Source organism: Lepisosteus platostomus, chromosome 4 (assembly GCF_059453375.1).
Source record: "Lepisosteus platostomus isolate fLepPlt1 chromosome 4, fLepPlt1.hap1, whole genome shotgun sequence".
Classification (NCBI taxonomy): domain Eukaryota; kingdom Metazoa; phylum Chordata; class Actinopteri; order Semionotiformes; family Lepisosteidae; genus Lepisosteus; species Lepisosteus platostomus.
The window spans coordinates 41,306,657-41,320,496 of NC_142614.1; the positions used below are offsets into that span (position 1 = coordinate 41,306,657).

Consider the following 13,840-nt stretch of genomic DNA (forward strand, 5'->3'; position numbering starts at 1 on the left):
TTAAAATGACTTAAATTCGATCATGTTGTGATATTTAGAAATATAAATTTGTTTGGTGCGAGTGAGGTTTTATTTAATCTCTGACCAAGGGAAACGTTTCATTTTTTCAAAGAAATGTTTGTTTAAAAAAGAAGTCATGACTCCAGTGGGATTCGATCACAGACCGTGTGACGTGGGAGTCAGGAACCTAACCCACAGTGCCACCGGCAAGGTCACATGCAGAGTGCTGAAAAAGCACTACAGAAACATTATCAACAGACAATGTACAGCGTGTACTATTCTTGTGTTGCGGTACATGAATATAATTATATCGTTATTAATTTCTTTAGATACGCGATTCCATATTATATTCCCTTTTAATCAAATTCTAAAAGTATGCTTGTTGACTCCGGTATCTCGTTAGTTAAAGACTTCGATGCTTAAAATGTTTAGGGAGAAATGGAATACTGGTGTGTATTTTTTCTTTAAAGTACCAAGACCAGCCATATACTGTATGTTTATGTTCCAAAATTAATATCGTTTATGGCCTTCACATGCGTTACAGTATGCTCCTATTCTTTTTATGCTCAGCTACTAAGATTTCCCTTCAGTGGTAAAATTCCATATAAATATTCAATATTAAAACAGGCACAGTAAAGATGTTTACTGTAAATCTTTCTACGACAGACCAATGGACCACGAGTGCCCCTGTCGGTCAACCAATCACGTACCGCGGTACCACGCGTCATCGTGCGTCACAATGCGCGACGCCGTAGCCAATTACCTCCGGTACGTGTCTGTACCGCGCACTTTGAATGGCTGCATCTGTAGCTTATACAAGTAACAACACTAGCCATTTGGTTTAAATGTTGGACAGGTTTTTGAAAAATGACACCATAATAAAAAAAAAGCATAGAACAGTTTTTAGGCTTGATCTTAAGAAATGTTTGCAGTAGACAACTGATAGACTTTAAACAAACTAGTCTTACAGTACTAACGAGGACAAAGCAGTTGTATGTGCCACTGTACGGTCTGTAAAACACACACCATTGCACATAAACCTGTTATGTCCATGAACTGGTAATCTAAGATAAAAAAACTTTGTAATCTCCCTGTAATTCTAACAATTAATTATTTTTTCACTCATTTAATGATACCTTTAACCCTAAAAAATAAATGCTGAACAATATGACATTGGAAGTGTCCTAGATTGATGGTCTGCTGATAAGAACATCTAAGAAGTAGAGACATTTACTTTACAGCATAGGATTATGATTATGTATGAATTACACAAGTCTGAATGTTAAATTCAATACTCAATAGCACAAACATAGTGGTGTTTTGCACACTGTGCCTACCTGGTAGCCTTTGATTCTCTCCATCTCCTTGCTGGCCAGAGGGTTGCTCTTTACAACACACACCAGAGCTTTCACTGCAGCATACAGCCCTTCCACATCTGACGCCATGGCAACCAAGCCAAGGATGGCAGCTGCCCCTCCAATATACTGCAAGTTTGTTGCAACTGGCTTTGGAACAAAAGCTCTTACACCTTCAAGAGGGTTAAAAATAATTAGAACAACAAGTATCAATACTGTTGTTGGTTTGAGAAAGAGTTTGTCTGGTTTGTCTGTATTTTATTATAATTTAATTTGTTAATTTTCACTTGACATTTTTTTAGAAATCAGAATATTCTTCACCAGTATCTTCACATATATCTTATATTAGCGTATAAATGTACAGCATACCAGGTGATAAGGTGGTAAGAATTTAAGAAATAAGGCCAATTGTCCCAGCCAACTAACCTACCAGTATGTTTTTAGAGGGTGGGAGAAAACCAGAGAACCCAGAGGAATCCCATGTAAACACAGGGAGAACATACAAACTCCACTGAGAGAGTACCCCAGGTCCAAATTTGAACCAGGGCCTCACCACTGTAAGGCAGCAATGCCAACCACTGTTCTACCATGCCGTCCCTAGAGGCACACTCATTTAGAATCAGCTGTTCTTCCATCAGCATATCTGACCATATTCCCAGTCACTCAAAATATACAATCTATTCAACAGAGCAATACTAGTAAATATGGTTTCTTGCCAAGTTCAGATGACAAGTTGGGAAATTTCATCACATTATTATCATCTTAACACTTACCAAGGTAACCGATGACAGCAGCACCAATAGTACGTGCTGGTCCATTGAGATGTCCAGCAGAGTTGTGTAACAGCTTGACTGGAGTTGCATTTTCATGAGAGGACACTGCTAACTAGAAACCAAATAGTAAAAAAAGTAAATGTGATGGCTTTTTATCAACACTGCTTTCAAGAAATGAGACCTGGGACTTTTAACAGTTAAAGTAACAAATTTAGCTGAATTCTTAAAAGCTGTCAAAAAACAGTATCCTTACTGTGATTGTGACTTTATTACGTAAAAATATCATAATCACAAATACAGAAACAAATCATCCTAGCTCAAAATCTTTGGATGTTCAAGGGCCTGTGTGTTATAGTGCTGAGCAAGCACTGTTGCTTCTGTAAAACTGCTGTCGGTGCAATGTTCATTTCTCTAAAGTGCTCTACAGATGCAGCAGCCTAAGTAAACATAATTTGAATAGAAAATTAAGGGAGTAAAGATGCACAGTAAAGATGTTTCAGTTGTTGATACAAAATCAACTTCCTTCCCCTGATGAGAAAAAAAATCAATAATTTAAAGTCAATTTCTGCAAGATGACACAAAATAACATGAAACGAGGCACATTTAACCCAAAGAATTTTAAAAGTGAAGCCTCACCTGCTTGGCAATGGCTTTGCTGTCCAGCTTGTTGTAGACCTTCCTAATCTTGGCCACAGTGAGTGAGGACACAGAGAGGGCATAAAGCCCAAAGGACACCTTCTCTTCAGGCACTAGGGCCACAGGAGATGAAGCAGCAGCCTCAGCCTTTGAGTCTTTACCTGAAGGATAAGCATTTCCTCAGGTCAGGTCATTTCATGGACGGTTTTCTTCACAAGATTATTTTAGTTTTTCAAGGTCAAAGGCAAACTACATAACACAAACACAATTTACTTTCCACAGATCACATTCCTATTTATAGTAAAGCTGACAAGAGTTTAACAATAGATAACTAAAATGTACATAATAGGTATTACCTGCAAAAGATAAAGTGTTGAAAGGGATTCTAAAATCCTTTTAACCCCAAATTGCATTTTGCATTGTATGCATTTCAACCTGACAGATTTAATTAAAAGTAAAATTAAAAAAACAGTACTGTGTATAGATCTGGTTGCCCACGGAAATTTTTAATATTGATGTTACCGAGAATAAAACTAAGATGGAAATGAAAACTAAAATGTTAAATGTCACATTAACCCAAGTTATTTGTTATTTGTGATACTGAAAACTACAATGAGAACTACTAACTCGTAAAAGCACACAGTAAAACATATATAATCAAATGTTATTTTTTTTAGCAGCATGAGAATTCAAAGCAATACCGGGGGTTTATACTTCTTGTACTGTAGGTTCCATAAATAAAACACAGTCACTGTTCATGAATTGCACATTTCAGTTAGAAACTACAGGCTTGGGCACAGACATGGCCTGCACAAGACACTCACTAAAAATCTGTGAAATCATTGTTGAGATTTCTAATATTCTAAGCAATGTAGGAAATCATTTTTGGACCACACATAAGTTCCTTATTTTTGTTAATAGTGACATTCAAAGTTCAAACTTTCCATTATTTTTCTAATTCAATGTGATAGAGCATTCACTGCTATCAGGTAAGAGCACCATGCTAATGAATCAGATTTCACAGTCTCTCAGTCATGCTGAGTCTAATGTGATTATTAGTACAAGAACAAATATACAAAGACACTCGGTAAATGAAGAACAACATCCTTTATGTGGATCATGATGCATCATGTTTTGTAAAAAATAAAATGACCCTTTTTTGTTTTCATTACAAGGTCTACTAGTCTTAAACAATGATTAGTACTGCATTCTGTACTTACATGGGAGGCAGACTGCCTGAAAGCTACCCACATAGTTGGGTCCCAGTTCATATATAGTGGAAACGCTGGAAGCTGGCAGGACCTCTTCCAAGAAATGTGTGGGTCCCAGACGCCACACCAGAGTGGAAAGCTGGCGCTGGGCAGGGGGGGTGCCAATGTAGCTGTATACAGTGCTGACCACTGGTGGGTTGGCTGAACCAGAACCTCCAGGTGTGCTGTGTACATAGTGGAGCTGGGGAGATTGCAATTACACAAGGGGAGGAATTCAATACTGAGAAAAATGCTCTATAAAAAATGAGTCGAAAATTGAGTTCTTATCTACAGTACATTACAATTTTCTACTTGTTTCATATAATCTGCTGTGTGAATATATGAAAAGGCAATTGTTTATGTACCCTAGGAGTGTGCAAACTTTAACAAAAACAAATGCGTAGTTTAAAAATGTGAGTTACATTAGTTTAATACAGTACTGTATGCTTTATTGCTTTATCATAAAATCAAGAAATTTTAACCTGTTTAATTCCACTTTCACATTTGAATAGGAAGATCAGCCTTAGTTGCACATCTAAAACATTGATTAATATTTAAAAACATTTAAAAGCATGGTATAACTAAGTGAATTGCTACAAAGTAAATGCATGGATTGTCACTGTTCTCTGATTCCTCAGGTGTAATAAAAAAAACAACATTTTAAATCATGCAATACTTGTGCATATGACATGTCAGGCAGCTGTCATGCTTGAATTAGAGTGCCATCTCCCCAAAGATCACTGTCTGACTGACGACCAAAAGCATCATTCTCACTGTATTGGCCATAGACTTATTTTAGAAGCACCAGTTGTAGGTTTTTCCACATCTTGGTTCATGGCTACAAATACTGCAACTTCACACAGAGGAGAATGAAAAAGTGTAGGCAGACTCAACTAATCTGCTCACCTTTAAGATACTCAGTTTTTGACAAGTCATAGGCATCACAGCCCTGTACCTGAGTTTCAGTGTATTGTAAGGCAGTCCCTCACTGACAGCAACCCATAACTTCAAGAGGTTTGCAAATCTGAAGAGGTTGCAGGCGTCACTGTGTGCCAAGAGCCAAAAGAGCCTTGTTCCTAAATTCCTAACCTCTGTGCACACAATCAATTGTGCAACCTCTCTTGGAGAATACTGGTCACAGAATTCTAATTCTAATGACATGAAGCCTAATGACATGACCCTGGTTGAAACCCATGATTTCTGGGTCTTACAGCTGGACCTGCACCTTTGTCGGTTGAGTCATAGAAACAGACCCTCAGGCAAGATTCTCCTAAGTCTCAGTGCAATAGTGACTCCTGAGTCTGCAAACGTGCAGTGACGTCAGTGCCAGATATGTTGCACTTCCTTTTTGCACTAACAATCCTTATAGGCCCTTTTGGAGCAGGGAGCATGTTAAATGACAAATGGGTCTGGCAGGTGTATGTCAGGGGAACATTTCTGCAAGATGAGGTAATACATTTAAAAAAAACTTTAGAACCACTCATAGGAAAAAAACAATTCCAAACAAGAATACCAAGTTATCAAACAAGCTACATGGGCCTTCTGCAGATTTTTAAGACCATATAATGCAGTATTCCACAGGGAGAAAAAAAAGGATTTATCTCTGCTTTAAAACTTTACCTGCTTCACTTAAACACATTAAATAAAAAAGGAATAATTTATTCTTCATTTTAAATTTTAGAATTTAAATATTACTCAAAAATTATAATCCCTGGAGTTCACTGGAAGAAAAAAAAGATATGAAGAAAATCCTGTGCTGATGGAGTGTAGACATGACACTTCACTGTAAATAAGGCACACCTAGTTCATGATGCCTGACTGTGATATTTGAACAGTATGAGAGTAAATATGAACAATCTGAATAACTCTAAAAGGGCAAGTGGTGGCACATGTTAAACCTACACAGGCGTTACATTTATTTAAAATCTCATTTTAAAAATAATCTTAAAAATACTGAAGAAAGACCTGACATTTTAATGCAAAGTGTCAGTTTTATTATTTTCCAGTAGCTCTCTTGATGGCTGACACAAAACACTATGCAAGACTTGATGTGAAGAATCTGTTCCCTATAGTCTGAGTCTGTCACTGCAAGCTCTTCAGATGCAGAGTTTCTCCCTAGACAGAAGCTTTCAGCTGTCTGACCACTCTAGAGTCCAAACACCAGCTGAAACCATCGCTGCTGCCCTCATGTGCTTCTTGTCACTGAAAACCATACTGGTTTTATAATGAGATTTTTAGACAACTTGGGAACACCTAGGGCAGTCTAAATTTCATTTTCTTCTCTTCCCCTCTTGATGCAGGCATACAAAAGCATTTATATTTTATAACAGGCCACTGCAGCTTAAAAAAAAAAATTATTTGAGGCACGCAGCCTTTGAAATCTTAGTTAAGATTTAACCACTTCAAATTTAATATCTAGAATAAAGTGAAGAACTTGCATTTTCCTTGATATGTGGCACTGAATATTGAAGAAAAAACAGTAAATTCTGTTTCATAACAGGTGTTATTTTTTCAACTTTTAATGTTTCTAGAATCAAATGTAATTTTGCTGTTAAACTAAAAAATTGAACTGTTTACTTATAAGGATGCTATTGTGGTTCATAAGGCAATTGTTTATCTGAGCATTTCATAATTATCTGCATATTATCTACACCAAAACATTTGAGGTACCTGCATAAAAGAATAAACAAGTGAAAAGGAAGGCACTAGAAAGAAATGTTTCTGCAGAATGACAAATATTTGATGACTTATTTGAAGGAAGGATTCTATATTACTGGTCTAATTTATTGTGCACATGATAAATATTTGATGTTTGACAGCTTAACCCCTTTCCATCTACTGCATCACCTGGGTTATTTCTGCATAGGCTTTATTAAAGCGATAAAAAAATTGTCAGGTTTTACATTCATATGTAAACCCTCATCACCCTATTTAAGAATCAAAAGATGGTCATTATATTTTAATATAAATGCCAGGTAACACACTGAACAGAAAAATATGATTAGCCTTAGGAGTACCAAAGTATATCTGGGTCTGAAGTGGGTCTTAGTGGTGCCAAAAACAATTCCAAGAAGAATAATTAAATGATTTGTTTACTAGGATAACAAGAGAAAAAGTATTTTTTTAAGATCAATGAGACCTAGAATAACATACAGAAATTTAATAAAAGTTTCTTTTTGGTCCATACCTTGACTGTGTTCACTAGCTGCCCATCTATGTAGAGCGTGGCAGCACTGTTCTTTAACATGCCTTTACTCATCACCAAGACTAGGTGATGCCACTGTCCCTCACTGATGAGATCTCCACAGCGGAAACGTGCACAGCAAGGAAGGATCTCGTAGAAGGAAGACTCCTCACTGAAGTCATCCACTGGGAAAAAAAACATGCAATATTAAAAGGGTTTCACATATACCAGGGCTGACTTCCATATAATGTACTAACTCAACATGAACAGACTGCAGTCACCATATTTTTAACACCAATTATAGTGGTACAGTAGAGTCTCAATTATCCGACATTCCATTTTAACCAATATAGCCAATCAACATGCTACATACTGTATGCGTGCGCATGCATAATATTGTAGCGCCCTCGCCAGATGCTTTAGCGGCTGCACCGTCCCCAGCCTGCCATGTGTGCGCGCGCATAGCTAAGGGGACGGTGCAGCAGCTAAAGCGTTCGGCAGGGTGCTACAATATTTTGCCCAATCCCATGCTGCTTTGTCTCTCAGTGCGTCATGTACCACCATTGACGTAGCTTCGCTTGCTCATTTGCGCTCATGATTTATTTTTGTCTGTATATACAGTGATTGCGTTTTATTTTTCCTATTGTTTACATTTACATTTCCCTTAATATAATTGTATTATTTGAGAAACATGAAGAGTGAGAAGAGAAAGAAAGTAGTTCTTTCAATCAGAATCAGTCATAGCCAAGGGTCTCAAAGTGGCACTAGCTTACACTGAACAACAAGAGGAGGCAACTGCCACTGATGTCATGTTACTAAGACAATGGTGAGACCTTGCCGCAAGGAAGAGAAGCATATCTGGAAAACAGATTCCAATCACTCATTTCTTTAAATAATAACTAACAATAGTTCTATACTCTATTACTTTAGTATTACAGTAGATTAATAAACCAGATTTCATACTTATATTGCCTTCCATTAATCTATGATTTGTCTACTCAGTTTCCGCATTGTCCGACATTTTCGATTATCCAACTACTATCGGTCCCGTTTATGTCGGATAACCGGGACTCTACTGTATTTGGTACCAATATGTTCAGAATCTCTCAATTCTATCCATCCATCTTTAGTCTGTTTGTTCTGATGAGAGACGTGCAGGTTTAATTTTGTGTTACACAACACCACTAACTGGCATTGCCAAGACTTTTTCATGACTTTTATGAAAACAGGAAAGATAAAGCCCAGGCGTGCTAATGCTAACAGGGTATTCATGTTAATGCTTAGCTGTACCACGGATCATTAGCCCTGAGTGAACTTGCCATAGTTCTGCAGCAGCTCCTCCTTGGTGGACACAATGAGCGAACGGTCCTTGGCTGAAAGAACAATGGCCAGGCAGATGTAGTGCTGCTCAGAGGAGGTGGCCCGACGTACCACTGTGATCAGCCTCACAGGATGGTTGTGGGGAGGACTACTGAAGCGCTCGATACAAAACCAGGAGGAGTATGTCAAACCAGAGGGAGGAGGAAACAGTCTCTCACCTGCCAAATACAATACAGTTTAGTTAGAGGCTAGAAAGATCTGGACTAAATGACCAGAAAATTGTAACAAATTTAAAAAATAATCATATTTTACTTTAATTTACTTATTCGATACCTCCCATTTTTTTAAGTGAAAAGCAAAACAGTAAACAATGCCTTAGTACACTGTACCTAATAGTTACAAAAGTACTGTAGCTATTCTGGGCACAGTCTTTGTTCCATTGTAGACCAGTTTTACAGCTAGTTCAATCAACTTCAATTAATCACCTATAAGCCAGGGTTCCAGTGGACCTCTGAATAACAACATTGTGCTCCTCCATTTAACAAGAAGTAGCATGATCCTCTAAAAATGATACTGAACACCTATCCTCTTTGAGAATCACAGCTGTCTTTGGAACTGTGCAGCTCCATGAAGAACAGCACAATCCAATACAAATGAAAATGAAACACAAGACCATAAAAACCCTTTTATTCACATCACTACCACCTACTATAATAGAGATCACATTCTTTTACAGTACCTGCAATTGTAAGGAAATTGAAACTTCAATGCAAAACCCATTAAATTCAATAAATGAGTAACATGAAGGAAGATTGTTTGTGTCAGTATACACTAAAATTCAAGAAAATTCAGAAAACAGATGGGAAAGCAAAATAGGATAATGCAGATTTTACAAAAGAATACTTTTGAAATGAGGTGTCTTTTATAAAGACACGTCTCAATAATGAGCACTTAAAACTATTTTTTCCCATTGTCTTTGTAAAAACATGGCACACCAAAAGGGCTACTTCAAGGTTCTAAGCAAACCATCGGTGTTAAAAACCAGAATAAATGTTTTTCAAACAGAAATGATGTCACTTTTAAATATAGGTCAGGGAACACAAGCTCCCATCTATATATAAATGACACAATCTGTAGACATTTCAGGATGATTTTAACAGCAGGAAACATTCAATTTCCTCTATCATGCCACACTCTTAGGACTCTATGCCTACATCACTTCATAAATTCTTGATGATATTATTTACAGCGGCTTCTGCCTTTCTTGTGGCAGTATGAAAGATGCAATATTTAAATTCACATCTAAATACTTTACAATGAGCACAAAACCTCTCCACGAGAAAATAAGATAAAAATTGTGCAGTATCCATAACAAAATTCTACAGTTTGAGTTGTGATATATTTAAAAATATTAACAAAAGCATTTTCAAATCTTTATACTTTGAATAGACAAATCTAGGCAACAACAACCTTTTTCACATTTTTGTGATTATGCACTTGTACTATATAGTTTGATATTAGACTTTACTAACTTTACTCTTGATACAAAATAATGTGCGCATTTAGGATTAGCTAACCAAAGATTATTCAAAAAATCTAATTCCTTTAGCCACAGCTGAGTAAATACAATCAATGAAACACTGAAGCAAATTCATATATTAAACAGAGATGTTTAATATATTCTGAAAAAGAATACATGATATAAAAAAATGCATATACTAACCATTTCCTATTCCACTGACAACAGCCCCATCATTCACCCCAGATGCATTGACATTACTGGATGGTGCATTGTGGGGAGCCAGACTGGGCAGGAAAAGACAGCTGCATGATAAAAGAGATCCATTAATTCCAGGTGTGTGCATAGTGCCTACAACAGTTATTCATACTGTGTTATCTTTCTTATTATTTTCCTTCATATAGAAATGTGATTATTTGTTTTCTTTATACAGAAAATACAAAACATGTAGTATACATTTTAGTAGTACATTTTAAATAAAGTGAATACAGAAATTATTATTTTTTCTCCTTTGTGATAAGAAACCTTTTAGAACAAACATTTGATATCAGATGTGCACACAGAAATTCAGGCTGGAACAAGTTTACAAAATTTATATTTATATATATACAAAATCTTGATTGTTTAAAGAAAACAATTTTACTCTGTTTTATTATACTTTCTCAAATGAACTACAGATGTATCTGTCTGAAATCTTTTGATGTCTGTTTCATTATAATCAAACAAAAATATATATGTACCTGGAATTATCTAACCAAATGAATCAACCTGGAAAAAAGGGGTTCTGGAGACATTTTTTGGCAAAATGTTTCTCCTTGCCAAAACCAGTCAAGTAGAGATTCTTTCTAGCTACCCAACCATTAAATACTATCACCTTCCATTCTATTCCAAAGGTGCTAAAACCTTCAGATTTTTCTTTATATGCTGACTGAAATATATCCATATTTTTTCTCACTTAATACAAATTCTACAATTTGCACTACCAGCTTCTACATATAAGAGGCAAAGGGAAACTAGGAGATACAGTCTGAATAATTGGTGCAATCATTGTGTATTGCAAATGTGTGGTCAAAATATCTATCTGTAAGAACACAAAAACCAGCACTATTACAGGCAACAGCCAGTTAATGTATAGGGTTTTCATTCCTGTCATTCTGGTTGTGGCCAAGGAGGAAGACTTTTTCAAAGGAGCTGTGACCCTAAGTGTCAGTAGTGAGTCATGAATTCACAGAAGCATGGAGGCCCCTTACTCAGCCGATGATTCCTTTCAATCTCACATCACAGCATGAAAGAAAACTGTCACACAGTGACTCAGAGAAGAAATGGGGTGAAACATCCTATAATTAGCTAAGAAGATTTCCCTAAAAAGACTGCAAGGCTTTTTCTACTGGTTTATTAAAAGATTGTGTTCAGGTTCATTCGTCGCGGTAATTTACAGTAGAATATCATAATATGAAAATGAAATTAACATTTTGTAAGTACAGGTGGCATGTCTTATGAAAATTTTATTTTTAAAATGGAATAATAAATAGAAAAAACTGCAGGAATATGGAAAAAAAACATAACTCATGAAGGGCCAGACCACTTTTCAGAATGACTACTCTAAGATTTACAAGCAATTTACTTTGATAATCAATTAAGTGCATTTCAATAGATAGCAGTGAAACGTAACATTCACTACTTCTGCCATTTCACCAAACTTGACTATCTTTGATATAGGTTAGATTCTTATGGTTCAAGGACTTAATCATATTACCTTTGTGTTTTATAAAATGGAAAATTACATAAAAAGATACAAGAAACAGTCAATCATTGAGTTTTGAATTAAGAATGACAAAACACTTAATGAGAAAATGTGTATATTCTGAAGAAACTTTATTTTATAACAGATAACATTTTTTAAAGATTAATGAACTGAGGTATTAAATTTATATTTGTTTTCACTCCTATCCATCGCAGCAAACTTTTAACAAGCTAAAAATGAAATTTCATCTAAACCAAAGGATAAGTTTGTGTTTTTGCTGAAGGCAAATCTACCTGGCTAAAGGGCACATTTGTTAATACTTTAAAATTAGTGATGGCAGTGGTATAGATGAATCAATATGGCTCCAAAAACAATTCTCTTACTAACTGCAGAAAAAAGTATTAAAACACAACAGACTGCTAACTGTATTAAATTTCCCTTATACAAGTCTGTGTTAAATAAATCCAGCTCACCCAAACCCTTCAAGAGACGTGTCAAACTCCACAAAGGCCGGGGTGACTGATGAGCCATGAAGTCTGATATCATGTGGGGTTGTCATGGAGACCAGGCACTTCACTCTGGTCAAAGGTACTGTGCTTCCTTCTGCTGATCTAACCAGACTTCTGCTTATTCTGTACTGACTGTTATCTTCATTCACAGTAAACACACTGTCAGGGCCAAATCCCTCCATTGACATTGTCATACTGTCTGGAAGAAAACAAACCCCAAAAATATAATTAAAAAATCCTCAAAACCATTTATTCAATAATCTGTGAATCTACTTACATCTGCTATCTACTTAAAATAGCACCCATTTCATGGGAAAGCAAGCTGTATATTCTCTTAGAAATTAAAAAAAATAATAATAAAACTAGCAGTTTAAATGCACACATAAACTTGGCCAAGGTCACAGGCTACTTCATTGGGGTATCATAAGACGTATAATCTGAGAATCTTTTATTTGCAAGTATGGAAAATATTTAGTACATTTTCAATGACAGGTTTTCAACTTGTTCAAAAAAAGAAATGAGTCTGCAAATATAACTTCTGGAATAAATCATTTGACGACGTTGAAATTTCATTCACAGAATCAGATTGCAGAAGTTACTTTTATATCATAGCTCACCACTGTAACAAACACAGTTAGTTAGGCACTGCAAAAACAATTAGCAGCTTTTTTAATTTAAACATCCAGTGTTAAAGTGAAATTAATATTGATCTTGAAATTCCCACCACTTGTTCATGGATATTAAATATACTGTTAAATTTTTAAATTAAAATGTTGACCATTTTACAAACCAACCACACAATGAAAGGTTTTCTGCTGGGATAAACTTGAGAGCCAAATCACACGCTGCAAAACCACTGATCCTGATAAATTCCCAAATCTAAAAATCTAATTCTAATTCCAATTTTAACAAACATGCTCAGTCAGTATAAGTGCATTTTTTTTTAATTTATCAGTAAGAGTTAGCAAATTGGGGTAGAACCAAGAATGAACAATATTTCCCCAATGGGTAGGCAAGTCTTCTTAACTGTCATTTCTAAAACCAGCTGGGTGAACACAAAAACCATGCTCTGTGAAGAAAACTGCAAAGTCTACAGAAGCTATTCAAATGGGATTGGTTTTTATGTGGTTTATTTTATTTTAATATTGAATAAGCATTTTTCACTTACTCCTCATTTCAGCTTCATAACTCAGAGAACTTGGTTTGTGGACGCGGTACTGTTTCAGAAGCTTCTTGTCCCATGCCCCACAATTCAAGGGATTTCCCAAGCGAAGGAACTCCCTTTATAAACAAAAAAAAACAAAGTCTCTTTGCCGAAGATGCCTTCATGAAATATCAGTCAGTCCATTTATCCAGGAAGTAAGGTAATTATAATAAAATCTGATCTATTTCATCTAGCAATGCAGTAGTTTTAGATTTCTTTTCCCCAATCAATAAGTAAACCAAACATTAGGGGGAAAAGGTACCTTTAAATTCCATCTTGCAGTACATACAGGTACACAACTGTCTATCTATTCAAAACCTGATATGGCTTGACATTGGAATGGATA

At 35.9% G+C, this 13,840-nt stretch overlaps 1 protein-coding gene across 7 annotated transcripts in view; it reads right to left on the reverse strand.

Moving 5' to 3' along the window:
• Positions 1-13,840, reverse strand: part of wdfy3 (WD repeat and FYVE domain containing 3) — a 160,513-nt gene that overhangs the window by 67,020 nt on the left and 79,653 nt on the right. For all 7 annotated transcript variants that reach the window (XM_088629498.1, XM_088629499.1, XM_088629497.1 and 4 more), the window contains 9 exons: positions 13,459-13,571; positions 12,255-12,489; positions 10,242-10,342; positions 8,518-8,736; positions 7,202-7,383; positions 3,985-4,216; positions 2,765-2,925; positions 2,129-2,240; positions 1,338-1,528 (listed from right to left, as the gene is read on the reverse strand). In XM_088629498.1, the coding sequence (XP_088485624.1) occupies positions 1,338-1,528; positions 2,129-2,240; positions 2,765-2,925; positions 3,985-4,216; positions 7,202-7,383; positions 8,518-8,736; positions 10,242-10,342; positions 12,255-12,489; positions 13,459-13,571 (1,546 nt within the window). The remainder of the gene's footprint in view (positions 1-1,337; positions 1,529-2,128; positions 2,241-2,764; positions 2,926-3,984; positions 4,217-7,201; positions 7,384-8,517; positions 8,737-10,241; positions 10,343-12,254; positions 12,490-13,458; positions 13,572-13,840) is intronic.